At 41.7% G+C, this 20,179-nt stretch overlaps 1 protein-coding gene across 1 annotated transcript in view; it reads left to right on the forward strand.

Annotated features, from left to right (window-relative positions):
- LOC114776753 (synaptotagmin-6-like) overlaps nucleotides 1-20,179 on the forward strand; it is a gene marked incomplete at its 5' end in the record, with an annotated part of 39,501 nt that overhangs the window by 16,567 nt on the left and 2,755 nt on the right. Inside the window, 5 exons of the mRNA XM_028966842.1 lie at nucleotides 5,760-6,165; nucleotides 10,314-10,875; nucleotides 15,592-15,712; nucleotides 16,578-16,749; nucleotides 19,804-19,954. Coding sequence (XP_028822675.1) covers nucleotides 5,760-6,165; nucleotides 10,314-10,875; nucleotides 15,592-15,712; nucleotides 16,578-16,749; nucleotides 19,804-19,954 — 1,412 coding nt within the window. The remainder of the gene's footprint in view (nucleotides 1-5,759; nucleotides 6,166-10,313; nucleotides 10,876-15,591; nucleotides 15,713-16,577; nucleotides 16,750-19,803; nucleotides 19,955-20,179) is intronic.

A 20,179-nucleotide genomic window follows, 5' to 3' on the forward strand; every position in this document is an offset into this window, starting at 1 on the left:
AGATTGTTCTCTGTGTGCAGTAGATGAGGAGACGTTCAATATGTCCATCACCATAATGCTGCAGGATCATGCAGGATCATTAAAGCTTAGCCCCATCTCCCTGCAGCACATCTTAATCGCCACATCGGACTTTTCCTTCTTTCATGTCACACCTCTGCTGCACAAGGTGATAATGCGGGTGTCGTTTTACAGCTAGAAGTGCACTTGTACTTCCTACACAGCCCAGTCTTTGATATGACAGCAACATGCTCAGAAAAAAAAAAAGATGACAATACACTGAGGGTGCTTTGACCTTTTCAATGCTGTATTGCTTAACCTGAGATACAAACCAGGTTGTGTAACAACAGGATATACAGGCAGAAAAACCAAGATACAACATCAAATTTTGAGCAAGAGCCACAGAGAATTATATGTAAAGATTGCAGAGCTAGTGAACAGAATGAGTTTTAAACAGCAAAAGAAGTGATGAAGTCAAAGGGGCTTAAATATGTGAGGTGAAGAAACCTACACAGAAATCAAAGACAAGAGACAGGATGAGAAAAGCTACGGTGTAATGAGAAAACTGCAAAGAGTTAAAGAAGCTGACTGTTCAGCAAGTAACAAGACCAGCAAGGGGTGCCAGGGCGCTGCGAGTCGGGCACATTAAACCAGTCAGAAGGGATTATCTCAACTATAAAAAACATATATATTTTGTAATTGCGTATATTGTTAACGAATGTGAAATGTTTTGCTAACACTGTAGGGTGCTGAATGGCTGTGTGCGCAGTTTATTTAAAGGTGTCAGAGTTGTCCACCTGGAAATGTAATACTCTGGCTAATAAGGGGAATCTAAAATTCATCTTTTTAATGTTTCTGAAATGTCTTCTGACTGAAATTGCCACCTGTCTGTTTTTCTGGAGATGCTCCAGAAAAGTATTCAAAAGCACATTTTTCTCTTATTCCAAAATTGATTCAATTCATTTTCCCCTCAGAATTCCCTACACACAACACCCCATAATGACAGTTAAAAAAAAAAGGTTTTTATATAAAAAAAAAAAAACGTGATAAAGGGCATCTGGATTTACAGCCTTTGCTAAATACTTTATTGATGCACCTTTGGCCACAATTACGGTGTCAAGTCTTTTTAAATATGATGCCACAAGCAGTTTGTCCCATTCCTCTTTGCAGCGCCTCTCAAGCTCCATCAGGTTGGATGGGAGGTGTCAGTGCACAGCCATTTTAAGATCTTTCCCTCTATTCTGACTAGTCTCCCAGTACCTGTAGCTGAAAAACATCCACACAGCATGACCACAGAATTTTGATTCTCATGGTCTGAGAGCCCTTCAGGTGCCTTTTGGCTAACTCTGTGTGCCTTTTACTAAGGAGTGGCTTCTTTCTGACCACTCTGCCATACATGCCTGAATATTGGATTGCTGCAGAGATGGTTGTTATTCTAGAAGGTTCTTCTCTTTCCACAGACAGAGCTCTTGGTCGGGTTCTTGGTCACCTCTTTGACTAAGTCCCTTCTCCACCAATTGCTCAGTTTAGGTGGCCTCCTGTCTCGGAGGTCTAGAGACAATTCGTTTGACTTCATGTTTGTTGGTTTGTGCTCTGACATGTTCCGTCAACTGTGGAACCTTATATAGACAGGTGTGTGCCTTCTCCAAAGCATGTCCAATACAGATTTTTCCAAAAGTGGACTTCAATTAAGCTGCAGAAACAGTCCGGTCTAAACTGAAGAAATGTGTAGTTAATGGGGTTTTCTACACATTGCTGTTTAACTTAAACTTAAATAATATACACTATCAGTCAATAGTTTGGATGCACCTACTGTGAGAAAGTTATGGAGACTAAGATGGAAGCCTGTCACAGGGGGAATTCGATGACGTAGTTGCAGACATACTTTCGGCGTAGGGATGAGCCGTCGTACCGGTAGAGGACACTGGGCGAGCGGGGCAGGAGGACCGGGGGCGCCTGGCCGGCGAGGAATGAGGAAGTAATGGACGCGCTGCAACGCAGCGGGGAGTCAGTTCGGGATCTTTGGGAAGGACCGGGGCAGAGGAGAACCGGAAGACGGCGGGTTTCAGGATGGTTCGGTATCTTTGGGAGGACGGGAGTAGGTCTTGGGCGGCAGAAAGGTAGGGGAGCATGGAATCCCGTCTTAGCCGAGGGGTCAGGTAGGTTCAAGGTCAGGGGCAGGAAGAGGTTGTAGTCAGGAAGTTCCGGTCGGGGTTCCTTTCGTGGTTTCCAGGGGATCAGGCAATTCTCGAAGTCGTGGGCAGGCGAAGGTCGTATTACGGGAATCTCAATTATCGTAGGTCGTGGGTAAGAGAGCTAGCGTCTCTGGCGAGTAAACTCATACAACTCATTTAACTCATACAACTCATACAAAGAGCGGGCGTGTCTCCTTGGTGTTACCTCCCTTTTATACTTGCCACCGCCCGCTTCCATTTCCTCTTCCGGGTTGCCATCTCCCAGGCTGGTGAGGTGCCCTCTAGCGGGCTGGAGGCGCGTTGGCCATGACAAAGCCATTTTAAAGAATCCAATGCAAGAAACATATTTAGTTTTTTTGTGGCAGGGGAAAGTCACGTATGTTTTTCAGACTGTTTTGTTTACTAGTGGGTTAATTGTTGTCATCATTAAAAGCCACTTCATGAGATGCTCATTAACATGAGTGAATGATAAGAAAGTGTTCAGTATAAACCTTCAGGTCTGTTGGAAAACATCCTTGTTGTCTAACTTAAGGTGATGGAGAGAAGCCAAGAGTGTGAAATGCTGCCATCACAGCAAAAACTTCCAGCTTTGGAGTGACTCAAATGTTCAATATTTTGCCTAGTTTGCTTTTGTGTTTCTTTAATATACAATTATTATTGTTCATTATATAATTATTTGTTTGTTTATTATATATAATTATTTCATGTGCTATTTCATAATCTTGGGTCTTGTCTTATAATCTAAAAGACCCATAAATTAGTAGGTGCATCCGAATTTTTCACTGGTAGTGCATGCATTCAAATCAAGGTAAATGCTTGAATTACATTGCAAATTTCAGACCAGCAAGCAGCATTAAGACTATGAAACATGCATTCTTTTAGTTTCTCTAAACTGTATTTTCCTAATTGTATGAAAGCTTATTCAGCCACTTTATGTGATTTACAAGATAACAAAATGAACTTGTGGAGTGTAAAATGATATGCATGATTCTAATTTGTTTTATTCCAAAATAGATATAATGTGTGCACTATTAACTGTCATGAATGCTTTGGCACTTTCATGCAGATAAAACGAACTGACAGATATGCAACCCTGGGAATAATTGGCAAGTTTCTATAGAAACCAGGTTGCATTTCAAAATAACGCTTGAAGAGAACAGCTTCAGGGCTTGAGTTTGCTCTTTAGCTGGGATTGAAAAGCGGATTCAATTAATTCAATTTTGATGCCTCATTGTAGACTGACTCACCGGCACTGTTCACTGTTCAGACTGCTTTTCCTGCTCATCCTGCTTTTTATCTTATTTTTTTCTGTCTCCTTCTCCTTCCATTTGATGAACACAAACGCATATTTGTTTTGCAGAAAGAAAACCACTCTTCCAAGACTTGTCCAGATTACTGGTTTAATTGTTGATTCTCTACTTATTCAGGAAACGTATTGCAGCTTTTATGTGTACAAGGCCATACGAACTGATGTCCCTTGATCTGGTTAGAGTGTCTGTGGACGAATTACAACCCACATTCACCCTGTAGGATGTAATCACCAGGAAGGAAATGTTCCTTGTCATTAATAATTTTCTCAGATGAGCTATTTAAGGTCTCCTCTGAACCTTGGACTTTCCTTTGATCCTGTAGAAACAGCAAAAACAGTCAGACTTCATTCACAAAGTTTATCCAACCCAGGGGATATAAAGAAAAAGGTGCGAAGACCACAGCAAGTTTGTGTAAAGATATGAGAAAATAAACATTAAACAGTTTACATTTTTCTCATGATAAAACTTATTAAAACAGATCTTTATAAGGCAAAGATGAATATGATAGGATATGTAATGTAGCATGAAAATGAAAAGTTTCATTTGGACTGAATATATGCAACTCCATAAATCCCATTTTAATTCATTAACTTGATTTCAGTCTGATTATATTTTCGCCAATATTAGTAAGAACAACACACAAAAATGCAACCTTCACTGCAGCTTGACTATGACAATCTACATTCATTAGCATCAAATTGTTTTAAACATGGCCAACAGGGATTCAATTTTTAATAAAAATGATTCTAAGAGGAATTTGTCATAAATTTTTGCTCATCAGCCACAAACAAACACAAACACAGGTCCGCATTGCTGATTGCTTGTCTTGTCCGCGCTCCGGTGCACCGGACTTAGCAGTGCAGGGAGCTGCCAATCGATGGGCAGGGCGCTTTTCCACCGTGAAAAATCCTGAGAAAATGACCGGTGATTGATCGCCGTTGCGCTTCGTGCAGGGGTGCACTCATTAATTGAGCACTAAAGCCACTCCACACCCCTGATGTGCTACATCCCTGAGGGACACACACACAAACACGGACACACTCCACAACATTAGTCGGCTGCAGTCACAATCAAACTCCCTTCCAATTAACAACTATTCAGCGCTGCTTAGTAGATTAGATTTGTGGATTTAAAAAATTAAATTATGGGTAATTAATGAATAATATAGACAGGAAGTAAATCTAAGACAGTATGCTTCACTCCTAACTTGCATTTACGTCCCAGTTTATGGCCTCCTTCTGTTCATAAAAACAGAATCGGCCACACCCAGCAGCTCCTCGAGCCGAGATAAATGAACGACTGCCAATAGTGCAGCATGGTGTGTGGAGCTCTTAACTGTGAGTAATGTCACATGACAGGGAGAATCCGAGGACATGAGGGTGATGGGCAACTGTCCAATGAATCCCGCCTCCATCTCTGATAAACCCTGGCTTCTTCTCAGACAACATTGAGAAAACATTTAGAAAAAGAAATGGAAAGTCTTGAATGGCATAACAGGAATTTTAAACAAACAAAAAAGACAGTTTCACTAAAGTTTCTTGATTCACTCACTGCCAATCTAATTTAATGTAGGACACTCTTTGCTTTTCTTTTCACAGGTGGGGAAATGATTCCGCATCCTTGCAGGTTATTGTTACAATAATCATAATCATATTAATGTCACCACCTTGAAATTATACTCATAATGCACAAGAGTTCCTCCTGAAAATCTGCGAGTGCTCCTCAGATATTGCCCCCCCGGTGAAATTAATGCTTGCCTGGTGCCTGTCGGTGTCTCTGTGCGGTGGTCGAACACTTCAGAGCCTCGAGCGCCAAGCCACCCACAGCAGCCCAATTCACAGATGGAAAAATCTCCTCAGAGAGCTCTTGACACTGCATCTGGAGCCCACAGAGGGCCTGATTGGGAATATATAGGGAATAGATTACATTGGTAGTGAATATAAGATTGCGCTAAGGTGTTAAAGAAGTTGCAGAGTGTGTATGTGTTTGGGTGTGTGTGGATGTCAAGTTTGCATGCATGGAAACATTGCAATTTATTCCTGTTCCAATCACATTACTGGATATGATGTTTAATGGCAAATGCAATTAAATAAAGATGTACTAAATGGCCCTGTAGCACCTAATTTTTTAATTATAATTTAATCAGCACTGACCATGCATCTCTGTTCTTTTCTCTCTCTCTCTCTCTCTCTCTCTCTCTCTGCCTGTACCACTGTGCCATCTGCTTGTCCATATTGAACGGGCATGGGGCTGGTAGATTCGTTTGGGGTGCTGCTGGGGGTGATTGTGCTGTGCAGTTTGGTTCTGCTGCTGCTCGCTGCCTTCGCCTCTTGGAAGCTCTGCTGGGTCCCGTGGTGCGACAAGGCCCCCTCCTCCGGTTCGGCTGCCCTGACGCCGGGTGCCTGTGGCCCCCTGGACCTATTCCCACCTCAGCCACTCCACTCTCCTTGCCTGTATCCGCCCAGTCCCCAGCCACTAATCACCATGGCAACGGAGAAGACTAAGGACCCATTGGGGTCAGTGGGGTTCTTGGAGGCAGCAGTGAAAATTAGCCACACGTCGCCGGACATCCCTGCTGAGGTACAGCTTTCCATGAGAGAACAGTTCCTGCGCAGGAAGGAACGCTTGCAAAGGCAGACAACAGAGCCGGCATCCTCAACCAGGTAACACACAACCCCACAACACACACCTGTATCACATAACTACACACAACATCACACAACAGCATTCATAAGACCAAACATCAAGGAAGAAACATTACAACTGTCATGGCTGCCCACTGCTCACTAAGGATGATGGGTTAAATGCAAAGGACACATTTCGTTGTGTGCACCATGTGCAGTGCTGCAATGTTTCTCAATGACAATCACTTCACTTTCAAATAGATCCCGTATATTGTAAATTTTAATGCAGTGACTACATTCAAAGGCAATGTGGAATGGGTGTCTGGTGTTATGGTGATGTGTGAATGAGCTAAGAAAGACACACGTTTGGTAGCATTCTGCACAACTACATGTAACAATAGTCAGACGTTTGCCCCCTTTACATTCAAAATCCTTAAAAAGAATGTGATTTGAACAATTTTTAGGTGCGAAGTGTGACAAAACTGTAAGTGCCATTTATACGTGAGTACTATCTAAGTAACGTCCCCCCGATATGTCTTGTTTAACACCCAATAATATAAATAATAGGTTGATTATTTGTTTGTTTGTTTTAAATCCACTGGCATGTAGTGTGCAAATGTAAAATATGTGGCATGAAATAAAGCAGAATGAATAAGGTAGACCGGTGAAGCTGACAGCAGATAAGCAGCCAATCATTAAGCATCAGTTCTTTTCCTTTAAGAAGAACTTTCTTTCCAAAGTCGGCTATTCTACAGTGCTCTGTTTTAGTGTAATAATGACTTTCTGCTCCCTGGGTCCCATGTCGGTCCCTCTGCTAAAGGATAATTACTTTAGGGAGCCTCCAAAGCCCTTCATTAATACATTAAACATTGTACAAATACTTAATTAATACTGGACGTATGGGAGGGCTGATTCAAATACATTCAGTACAGCAGTCAGAGCCGGACTCCATCTGTTTGGCTCACTGGTGTTCTTGGCAAAGATGTCATTGCCGGAAAAATGGGAAGTCAGTTAAAAAGCTACATTTAAATTAAGTACTGCCATTTAGGTATATTTTTAATTAGGTATGTATTTAATTAAAGACATTTCATTTAATTACACACACACAAATATAGAGCAAGGTACCATCCCCACACACTGCTCCCCAGTGAAAGTAACTGTTAAACAGCACAGCACACGGTGACTCAACAGAATGTGTTCTCTGCATTTAACCCATATCCCTTAGAGAGCAGTGGGCAGCCATGAAAGGCACCCAGGGAGCAGTGTATGGGGATGGTACCTTGCTCAAGAGCCAACTTGACAGTTTGGGGAATTAAATCTGCGACCTTGAGATCACAAGTCCACTTCCTTAAATGCTAGGCCACCACTGCCATGTTGAAAAGTCAAAAAGAGATTCAAAATAATAGAAATTAAATGCAGTATGTGCAAACCACAAAAATGACTGCTGTTGAAATGTGAAATGATCTCTTTTGAAACTATTGAAAGGATGTTGCACAGGCTTCTATTTGGAATGTTATATATTTAGTTATCTCACAAACTGATACTTCATATGCACCTATTGAAATAAACGCTTGTTGTCAATTGTTAAGTAATACATCCACCAGAATGAAATGACACACAGTGTCTCTCCTGCCATTTCTGAATACCTGATAATGTATTAACATCAAGACTGAGAGTCAAAGGGAGGAAATTGCCAACTGCTGAACCATGACAGCAGAGAAAAGAGAGATGATTATAATGAAAACTGCAAGGCCATTTTCAGAAATTAAATGCTTTTGATTTCCTCACTGGAGCATCAATTTTGCAAAAATACAACAAGCAATTTAATGGAAGCATTATTTGAAACTCAAGAACCCATTTACATTACGACTTACGATTGTCACAAGCATGCGAAAGACAAAACAAATTTCCTCAGCCTTAAATGAATAGCTGGGTAGTAGGTTACACAAACTAACATTGTTTACATCTGGAATGTTATTACAGTTTTGGAATGGGGCAAGAGTCCTTTTATTATGTTACTGTGTCGCAGAGAAAAGGTGAAAAAAAATGTGAGAGTAAAATCAATCCACTGACTCTAAATTGCTGTTAATACTCTAATCATTATCTCAGTGTCCCTATCTGTGAAATGTTAATATACCCAAGGTATCAAATTGCTATTGTGATAGAATTTGCTATGGGGGCCACATTATGGAGCAAGGGTGTGAGTTGGAATCTCAACTCAGACCATGGACTTTGCATGCTCTCCCCATGTTGGTGTGGGTTTACTCCAAGTTCTCCGGTTTCCTCCCACCATGATGTACACTAAGTGGATTGGCGACTCTAAATTAACCGTAAGTGTGTGTGTGTGTACATCAGGGTGTGTGTACCCTGTCAGGGTGTGTGTACATCATGGTGGGAGTGTGTGTACCCTGTGGTGGACAAACCGTGGGTGAGATTGAGATAATTTGCTATGTGCTAATTGCAGGTAAATATGATCTATGTCAAATTCAGATGATTCAGTATTACTGTTCCAGTTGCCTTAAAACAAGTCTCTTAACCCTTCACACAAAACCTATCAGCACTACAGACTGCTCCTCCGTTAAACTCAGGAATACATACGGTTGCGTGGCGGGGAGGGATGTGTCCTATCACCTCCAAGGTCGGCAGTTGGAAGTCAAGTCCTGGCTGTGTGTGTGTGCTGAGTCTTGCACACTCTCTCTGGGTGAGCATGGCCGCAGGTGTGAATGTGTGACTGAAGGATGTGTGTAGGTGGGCTGGCACCTTGTCAAGGACCTAATGACCCAAGCTAGGCTCCGTCATCCGCAACCCAGATGTGGCCTGTATTGAGCGGTTTACTGAGAGTGAATGAATAAGAGCTCAAAATAAACTTAAACAAAGCCTCTCTGTGAATGGACACACAAGGTTTTGCCCCTCTAGTTTGGCTGTGAAACAAATTGTATGAGTTATACTTGTGTTGTCAGGCATTGTATAATTTAGCAATGCATTTAAGCAGAGTTTAATTTACTTTACTTTACGTTACTTTATTTAGCAGACGCTTTTATCCAAAGCGACTTACAAGAGGAAGACACCAGCAATTCTCGTTCGATTTCTATAGAATTTTGAGTTTACAAAACTAAGAGCCCTGATAAGGCCTAACTTGTCAGCAAAGAGCATGCTCGGAGATTGTTAAGTGCTAGACGAAGAAAAAATTATAATGTATATACATATATTTTTGTATTGTTTTGTGCAATGTGTACGCATGTGCGTGTGTGTTTCACCTGCTTCTTAAAAGTGGTGGTAGTCTCGGCTAGTCGTATGGAGGAGGGCAGGTTGTTCCACCAGCCAGGGACAACAACGGAGAACAGAGTTGATTGGAATCGGAGACCCAGTGAAGAAGGAATTTTCAGTCTCATTTCATTTGCTGATCTGAGAGAGCGTGCATTAATTTAATATCCTTTTCATACTAATTAAGCTGATGCCAGTGCCATAAATGAGTGACACACCTTGCAAAAACCTATGTACGTGTAAATACTTGTTGTTTTTTTTATAAAGAAATATGGGCAAAGATTAGTGCATATATTTAAAAGCCTTTTTCCATACCACTCAGTTTGAGTCCTACACTGAAAATGTGAACACTGGGTCAATTAAACTAAACTACAATTTAATTAATCTGTCACACCTAATATTTTAGCATTGACGTAATGTAAATAAACAGGTTACAGCATGTTTGATTGGTTTATTAAAATTACGTCAATGCTAAAATATTAGGTGTGACAGATTACATTTTAGCCAGTTTAAAAGTTTAGCCGGTGTGCACTTTTTTCAGTATAGTGAACCAAATGAGGGATTTAAATAATACAGATGTTAATGCTCGTATGTAAGTAGCTCCAATTTGAGAGCTAATTAGCCAATTGTTTATTGTTAAATATGATTAATTGACCCTTTTTATTTGGCCAGACTCATTCTCCTCATAAAAATGTTTAAATGCCATCCCTGAAACTGTTGAAAATGATTAACTACAATCCCAACAGACTATTTCTTTTCTATTCACACATTTTTAAAAGGTTCTGGCCTTATCTAAGGCAGATATCCAAGCCTTTCTCATTTATCCACCAATTCCAAGTGCTAAACAAACAGGAAACGTGTTCCATCGGCTCATTCTGGAACAGGGGGAACACCTTATCTTCTGTTTTTCTGTTCTGTTCCAGACACAGCTCATTTAAACGGCATCTGCCACACCAGATGAGGGTTTCCAGCCTGGACTTGGGGAATGACTATGTCGACGAGGACGAGCAGCCCACCAGCATTGGTCGTATCAAACCAGAACTGTACAAGCAGAGCACCTTGGAGACGGAGGAGTCAGGCAAAAACAGCAATGGCAAGAACTGTGGTAAGATCAACTTCTCACTCCGCTACGATTACGAGATTGAGGCGCTCCTGGTCAACATCCTCAAAGCCTACGATCTGCCTGCCAAGGATTTATGCGGCAGCTCGGATCCGTATGTCAAGATCTACCTTCTGCCCGACCGCAAACAGAAGTTTCAGACTCGGATCCATCGCAAGACGCTCAATCCCACGTTCGACGAGTCCTTCCAGTTCCCTGTGGCCTACAGTGACCTACACCTCAGGAAGCTGCACCTCACCGTCTTTGACTTTGACCGCTTCTCTCGCCACGACATGATTGGGGAGGTCATCCTGGAGAACCTGTTCGAGTCGTCGGACCTTTCGCAAGAGACGTCCATCTGGAGGGACATACAGTATGCCACCACCGTAAGAGAACGCTCCTCCCTTCCATACTGATTTTCAAACACTGCAGTCCATGATGGGACTGCATTCCAAAGCATTTTACACAGTTCGAGGAGTTCAGCGGCATTAATCAGTACCATGTTGAATTCTGTACTCACAGCATGCAGGCCAGTGGCAACGTAAAATCTTATTGTATTATTTCCTCTGAGCTGTGGTATGGGTGCCGTACCTTGGCACATGGCACGGCTACGCAGTAAAAGCGGCTCCTCTTTATCACGACTGTAAAGCTGCTTTCAGTGCAGCCGTGCATCTCATAAATGATGCAGCGTGGGCCTTAATTGAAAAGGTTTTTTTTGCTCAGGGCTTAAGAATGATTTAACCGCATTTCCTGCCCTCATAAATCATGTGAAGAGCGCGGCGATAAGCTGTATGTATAAGCGATACATAAAGTGCCAAAACTCTCACTTTCAACATAATGATGCACATGTAGGAGAGGTGCTCAGGCGTGAGTGTAGTCAACGTCTAAACGTGGGTGACAGGCGGGGAAGAGCGGTGATTAATGCCCAGAGTTCTGCAGGAACCATGCTTGTGTGTTTTGCTCTGGAACGATTACCCATTGGCCAAGCGTCATTAGCAAGCATTAAATGTTGTGCAAATTAATGTTGGGAGAGTTGAGGGCTTAATACACAGCACCAAGGGAATGGGATTCACTGGGAACTCAACTCAACTTCATTCAAAATAAAATGGCAAAGAAATTTTAAAAAGAAAATTTAAAAACAGCCAGAGAAGAGGCCACATTCCACATTTTAATAGATTTGTATAATGAATTGCATGTCAATCCACATTTTAACTGAATTAACTGAACTGAAAGTAAGGGGATTGTCACTGTGCTGCACGGCAAGCACTGCACACGTTGCACACAATGAACTGTGTCCACTGCATTTAACCTAAATATACTTTGAACATGGGTAAAATATGCTCATATTTCCATGTCCCATTTAAAAGACAGCGAGACTTGGGCAGCCAAGAAAGGCGCCTGGGGGGGGCAGTGTGTGGGGACTTGGTCAAGGGGACCTCAGTGGAACCTTTTGCAGTTCAGGATGTTAACCCGCAACACATTGATTACGATCCTTACATGCTAGGCAACCACTGCCCCACAGTGAAAACGCTTGGGTTGGCGCACATTCAGGAGGAGCTGGCCAGTTGACCTGAGGAAGACCTGAGGGCACTCAAAAAATGAGTTAGCTTTATGACACCTATATAGTTTCAAATAGCATAATTCAAATGTGTGTAAATAGGAGTCATAATTGAATTAAGTTCATTTTTTAAATAATTTTGGAGGGTGAGTGAGGGTATATAAAGCTAATATGTATGGGTAGCCAGAGGAGCATGGGTAATACAGGTGAAATATGCTCATATTTCCGTGTCCCATTTAAAAGACGGACAGCAGCATTTTGTACTCTTTGAAGGTAAGTAATAGCGGAAGTGTAATGAAACAGATTAAATTCCTTCTTTTCTAAACATTTAAGAAAAGAAGGAATTTAATTTATTTACAAGTTGTTCTGGATAACTTTCTGTCATTTTCCTCAGGCTGCCATGTCTCTGCTGATTACTTTTTTAGTTTAATTGCCTTGATATTGTTCAGTGAAGAGATGCTTAGGGCACTATTTTGACAATCTGTAATTGCAGGAAGCTCAAAAGAATTATGGGCCTCTCTAAGTCTATTTTGTTCTTAACGCCATCGTGAAACAGTAGGTGGTTGTCATAACTCTCTTAATTATTCAGATGTGGTGTGTTTTGGGTGTTGGGTGTTATAAGTTGACCAGAATGGTGCGTCACCCTACCTTAAAAGACAAGGGTTTATAAGCTCTGTGGTGTATTGCTCTTATGATTGCTTGTTAAGCTGGGAAAACAGATTGGTTTTCTACCCAAGGAAATAGACCTGCTTGAAAATGCGTGGGAGCACAACTGTTCCGCCTAATTGGAAAAGTGAACAAAGTAGGGCCCAAAGGGTTTTGCTGCAAATCAACTCACAGACATCAAATCCTAATGGTCGTCCGAATTAAGTGGCAGACATTTCTGTACTTTTCTATTTTAAATCCAGGTAAATTGGCATACTGGTGAAAGTGGTGCTTTCAAAACATACTCAATTCTCGGTGCTAGCATCTCTAAAACCTGGGTGCATGAAAAGATCGATTGAAAAAATGCAGCAGAGGCTGCAATCTCGAGTGATTCATAAAAATTTTATAAACACTACCCTATAAATTCCGCAGCTGACTTTGACTTCTGGCTGTGTTGAAATCTAATTTCCCTGGATCCCGGGACATGCAATGCAATTTTCATAGTTTGATCGCAGAGAGGAATGTATTGGACCATATATTAAAGCATACCCTACAGTATCAATGCTTTATATCCATAAGGATTATCGAAACATGAATTATGTTATTGGCTAGTGATGAACTTGTGGAAAATGGCTGAGAACACCTCCTTCCAGTCCATCATTCATTGAACCAAGTCTCTTAATACAGGACCATGGTTATAGGCTTAGTGCCACACATTTTCAACAAAGACGCTTGATCTGAAGCCAGATGCCCCTGTGTATTCTGGACTAGAATGAGATAAGAGACAAAAAAGGAAGACAAGATGATCTGTTTATTGCTCTTCATCAACACTTTAATGAGCATGGAACAAGGACAAGAGGAAGGAACCATAGAGGCTGCTTACTTACTGTTTACACCCAACACACTGATTAAAAAACATCAATAACCAGCAGCAGAGGGCGCCGGCGCAAATCAACGACTAGAAAACCCTTTTACACACACACACACAACCACCATTCACTCGCACACTCATACTTGTGGCAAATATCAAGTCACCAGTCCACCTAGTGTGCTCAAAGCACACAACAAAATGTGTCCTCTGTATTTAACCATGACTCTTGGGGATGGTGCTTTGAACTGGACTTTGAGCTGGATTATTATGTGGATCATTTCATTTATTAATAAAGGCCTAATCTTTTGTTCCTCAAAACAGATTCGCTTTTTCCTGGTAAACCTTTTTTGAAAAGTCTTGCTCATGATGGTGGATAAATTGGGGGTGATTCTTGATTCTTATGGCAGGTTTAAGAAAACAAGACTTCAGTATTCACAGGATAAAAAGATTTTTTTTTCTTCAAGTGATTAACAAAATCATTCAAAGTCATAAATTGTACTATTGCATAACATTTCTGATATGTTTACAGGCCTTTTCAAAAATTACTTTTGGGGTTTTTGCATTCTTTTTTCTTTTTGAATTTTTCCAAGCATTTTTATTTAAGCCAACGGGATTTTGGATTTTTTTTTCAATATCTGTCTTAGAAAGACACATTTCGGCTTGAGTCTAATCACGTTAAAGTGTGAGAGACACTGAGCCACCGCGGTGGAAGAGTCAAGGGAAGTGTCCATCAGACCCCGGATCATCCGCTTCATTTGCCGCAATGAAACCCCCCTTCCCAGCAGCCCTTAATGCGCTTCATGGGATCAACCATTTCCCCTCCCTCCCTCCCCACACACCTCACTTACTGTCACAATGGGAGGACACCAAGCACCACGACTGCCACTCCACTGTGTTTGTCCAGAACTTCACAGACACTTTCTTCAAACTTCTCCTTTAACTGCTGTGCTGGGGTCTGTTTTTGACAAAAACGACACCATCAAAACTGACCAGGGCTCTATGAAGGGTTACTTCTCTGTGACATGACATGTCCTATGGTCAACTTGGGATGTTTGCTGCAGCAGAGTGACTGTCTAATTAGCAACAGGAGCAACATTCCGTCACAGCTAATTGGCAGCAGCGGCCACATCCCTGCACCTGCGCCTCCAGGTTCTCAGCCGCAGATGCCGGCTGATGGGCGTAACATTCTGAACCGGACCACTTCACAGCTTTCATTAGGCAGACCATTTGAAAGCTGCCTGTACTTTGGCCTGCATGTAAATGTCAAATAAACGATTGCGATTGGGTGAGCTGCCCCCGCGTCACTGCAGTGTGCATCCAGTCTCAGCCCATTAATCTGCAAACTGTTTTCAACAAAAGCACGTTGAAACGGGACGTCTTTCGGCTTCAGGATTAAAAAAGAAGAGCCATGGGAGTTCTTAATCAATAGGAAGGTTCAATAGAGAGCTTGTCTCTTCCTGCCTGCCTGTCTGTCTGTCTGACCACTGCGTAGATTCCACAGGCCTGAAAGGTGTCCAGAGGACATAAAAGGACCTCAGTGTCCTCAGTAGGTGGAGACAACAGTGCAGCGTGCTTTTGAGGTGAGCACTCAGGCATTTGTAGACTGAAACATCTTCAATGGATATTAAGTGTCCAGTTAAGCCTGGGACCTGTTTGCTATCCTCAGGATTTACATAAAATACAATCTTGCATGATGTTTGCAAAAGTGTCATTTTAATAGGCATGTCTTTCATTAACCGAGAACAAGGAAGTGTGACAGCTGTCAATCACTGGGCTCCTCCCATTTTAAACTGTGTTCTGGTGTTCTGGGTGACAGAAATAAAGAATAAAGAAATAAAGGGATTGTTAGTTTGTCAGATTTTACTTGCGGTAGCTGTATAGTATAAATGGTCATGGCACTACAGTATCAGCTTTGGCATCGGCTCTTTTCTTCCACAGTTTTTCACCTGGATGTGACTTGTCTACACTTGGCATGCACTGAGAGGTCCCGTATGTAACATGGTTGATGTTTGTGTGTGTGTTTGACAGGAAAGTGTGGACCTTGGCGAGATCATGTTTTCAATGTGCTACCTGCCTACTGCTGGTCGCCTCACTCTCACTGTCATCAAATGCAGAAACCTTAAAGCCATGGACATCACAGGATACTCAGGTTTCGACGTCTATCTGTCTAGCTGTCTGTCACTCTCTGTCTGAATCAGAACTGATGGTGTATTTGAAGGTTTGAGCCCAGAGGACACCCCAAATCCCTGCTTACTGGCCCAAAAGCCCGGTGAATCAAATGAGGGATTTCACTGATACACATCTTAGAGCAATTATGTAGGTTATTATGGGTAAGAGCATCTGCCAAATGCTGTAAATATTAATGTAAATGTAAAATGCACACACATGAGATGCACACACTTTTACAGATTTTGCGTATTGTTTCTCAATCCATCTCCTAACGGACCACCTGCCACAATATTTTGCCACTCACCCAAAACTTAATAAGGGTTAGGTGTTTCCTAATGTAATCAGAGTGAATTGGAACAAACACTCTCTGGCAGGGGCTCCTCCGGGGACAGGGTTGAGGAGCACTGATCTTGATGATAGCTGGCAGAATGGATGAGCTACTCGACCCATAACTGCAGATAACAAATGGACGATTAGCGCTCTTACGTACTTAAACCATCGGTTATGTTTCACCAGGACCTTTATTTCCATTTGCCCTTTTTTGCTCTCCTCTCTTGTCATTAAAAGCGCATCTCAGATGCAAATTAAAAGTGACATTCCAAGTGGGCTGTGAGTAATGAATGCAAAATTGTGCACACAGAAAATATCATGAAATAATTAATTAATGAATTTTGCATTTAAATATAATATTTGCACCACAAATGTAACATTATGTTGTCATTCATTGGTTAATATGTTTAAACACAAACAATTGCAACCATCCAGTTTCCCTCATCTCCATGAACTGCATCTGTATTCTGCATTCTATGGTTAAGTGATTATTTTGTCTATTTTCTGCTGAGCAGATCCCTATGTTAAAGTATCTCTCATTTGTGATGGGAGACGCTTGAAGAAAAAGAAGACAACCATCAAGAAGAACACATTGAATCCGACTTATAATGAGGCCATCATCTTTGACATTCCGCCCGAAAACATGGACCAAGTAAACCTGATCATCTCAGTTATGGATTATGACTTGTAAGTTATAGTTTCCTGTACTTTTATGTTTCTCTTCTTACTATGCCATAAATATGTTTATTCATCCTGCTTTAGTGAGTAGTTATGTAATGGTTATTCATATTTAGGAACACATACTCTTCTCGACTATGGTAGCAGATAGTTAATGAATGAAATATCTGTATATATGAAGAGAGACCCTTTATTAGCAACGATTAGTCCAATGGAATGCTGTGATTAATTTATTATCAGAATTACCTCAATAAATTGACATTTTGAATGGCCTGCAAAGGTCTGCAATGCTGCAATTGCTGCAAATGGAGGGTTACTGGACAAAAGCAAATTTGAAAGAAAAAGTTTTTCAATGTTAGTTAAGTTCACCTAATAAAATGGCCGAATAAATGAATAAAAGCTATTTGGTCAGGACTGACAGAGTTCGCATGACAACCGGCAATACACTGGGAATGTATTCACACCAGAATCATTTAACATATGGCAATATTGATGCAACCAATATGCATTAACATTACTTGTATTCATAATTAATGAACAGCAGCAGGGAACTGATCAAACATTCTCCAAGTCAGCATGTCTCCATTGACAGTGTTCAATATGACCTTTAAGTTTTGTCCTTTTGGAAAGAAAATGAGCTTTTCCTGTTAGAAGACTCATGTCAGGAGTTCTCAGAACTTTATCTAAACAAAACACACATGCTTATATAAGGAAATAGGTATCAGAGGTATCATATAATGGGAGATAAACAAATGCTAACTTAGACTTCCAAAAATCTGAGAATGGAAAAAAAACATTTTGTATAGCTAATATAGTCAAAATAGCAGAGCTGACAAAATTAATCTTGTCTTTTCTCTTCACAAATAATTTCAAATTTAAGGAAACAAAGAGGCCGGGGATGCCGATCAAGACTGCATGAATACTGTAAAATTGCGCATTGCTTTGATAAATGCCGTTTATTGGTCTGTTGGGGCTAAGCAACACTTCTTCACTCTGACAAATACTAAAGCTTGTAGTTGAGGAGATTTGTGGACCAGAGACAAAGCAAATAAAACCCTGCCAATTTGTAATCCCGGGGTTTGTGGTAAGGGGTCTCCCGGGAGAGGCTTTGTTGAGGAGAGGCAGGTTCGAGGGCAACGATCAACAGCTTTCTCTCTCGCTGCAGTATGAAGGGACCATGAACAGGTGACAAGTTACTGAGCATGAAACAGCTTAATTTCTACACTTCCATTTAGTGAGGCCTGTACAGCCATCACAAATTACACTGTATCTGTCCTTTTTTTTTTGCTTACCTTAATTGCCCCATCCTTCACAGCTTGAGAAGAAAATACTGGAAGAGCTACAGCACTTCAGAGAGTGAGCAGTTGGCAGAACAAGAAGAAAGGATGTAATCACTACCAAAGGCATAGTCAAGGTTCTTATAGAACAAAGCCCTCAAGCTCAAATGGGACCAATGCAGACCTCGGGACAAACCCAGAAAACTGGAGAGACAGGATAAGAAATGAAGAGCTGCCCTGATTGACATATTAAAATGAATGAAAAGTGGCAGAAACAATAAAAAAAGAAGAAGGGAGATGGAGAACTGCTGAAAGTAATCATAAAGGGTCAACTCGAGAAACAAAGAGGAGGAGAAGAGGAGGAATATTGAACTGACTTGGAACATACAAGTGGCTTAAACAAACTGTGGAAGTCAAGGAGAATTTTAAATATCGAAGTTCTGATGATTGGTGGTAAATCTTTCTGTTTCGGACCAATTTTACACTGTGAAAACAAAACCAAAAACTCAAATAAACCCTTTTGTGAATTTGTAGTGAACTACATTTATTAAACATGATTCCCCAACAGTGCGCAAAGTGTGCATAACAGGTAAAGACAGGCAACTCTCCTGTGGCGGATTCTTCAAAAGTTTTTGTAATTATGTTGTGAAATACTGCTATAGTTATCAAAATTGAAAGCTACATCTTGTGCATGTGCTGGGACACATCGTCAGTCATACATACCCAAGCGACCCGACGGGGTTGATCAGACCCCAGCCTGTGTCCCAGCAGCATTTTCCCACAAATCAGCCCTCTTTATATATAGCCACATTGTGGCTTTTTCAGCAGCTTCAGTTGTGGACCTGATAGCTTTGATAACCTCTCCGGTGAGGCCCAGCAGCCTATACACTTTGCAGAGTGACCGCCCAGCAGATCCTCAGCATCCCACCTCCAGCCTTGCCTCTTACACTCCTGGTACTTGGCACATTTCCTCTCATTAGCCTAATTCATGCGGTTCACTGTAAGCTCCAGAATTATCAGCTGCTTGGAGGAATCGGACACGATGATCATATCTCATCAAAGCCGTGTTGTTGTTAAGGCAGAAATAAACTTGCTGATAACTATGTACGTGTATTATCCTGCGTTCTTTGTGTCGGTTTTTGTGCACATACTCAAAAATGAATGGAACGTATTTGAAGATGCAGTCCCTGCGTAAATGTACAGAGGCCCGTTTGTGAGATCGGCAGATTACTACAGATTACGCCGCACAGTATGGACGCAAGTATATCAGCACAACATTAACAAGGCGACTGTACGGATATGCATAGATAGCTCCCAGCAAGTACATTTTTGGCTTTATCCTGGCAGGGATAAAGCCCTGTTTGCCAAGGTCCACTTCCAGTCACCAGTCTGTGGAGGAAGCGAGGAGGCCTGACTTTGGTTGCATGCTGGGCTTCTCTCCAGCTATGTGGAAACTGATGGCCTTTGGTGTGTGGTGGCCCTTGATGGTGTTGATGTTTTCAGCAATTCCCCTTAGCACCCGGTCATGGCACAAACAATCTGCAAACATTTTTGGGCAGCAAATCAAGACGTGTTCCAGGGATCCCCGTCCTGAACATCAGGGACACGATGGTGTGTTGGTTTTGCCCCAGGTATGGAGGTTGTCTGGACCTGGGAGGACATTGTTTATGGCTTGGACCAAGAACCTAATGCTATGGATGTCTGCTTTCCAATTATTGGACCTTGTGATCAGTTATACCTCTATGTTATACTTCTTCACAACCACTGACATTTTGTCTTTTCACAGAGTGGGTCACAACGAGATTATAGGGGTGAACCGTGTGGGCTGCAGTGCAGAAGGACTGGGCCGAGACCACTGGAACGAGATGCTGGCATATCCCCGCAAGCCCATTGCTCACTGGCACCCTCTACAGGAGCCCAAGAAGTCTGAGAAAGAGGTAAGATCCAGATCTCCCTGCTGCAGCGCAGAGGTGGACATGGCTCTAAACAAATGTTGTGACAGAATGTTGTGAAGACGAGCTGATTTAGATGCTGCAGCCTCTGAGTGTGGATGCTAATCTTCATTATCTGAGGGTTACCACCCAGATGACAGTTCTGACAGAAGCTCTTCATTTTCTTAATGACTTTCCTACACGTTTATGCATATTGTGCCCTCAAATGCC

Source organism: Denticeps clupeoides, unplaced genomic scaffold, assembly GCF_900700375.1.
Source record: "Denticeps clupeoides unplaced genomic scaffold, fDenClu1.1, whole genome shotgun sequence".
Taxonomy (NCBI): domain Eukaryota; kingdom Metazoa; phylum Chordata; class Actinopteri; order Clupeiformes; family Denticipitidae; genus Denticeps; species Denticeps clupeoides.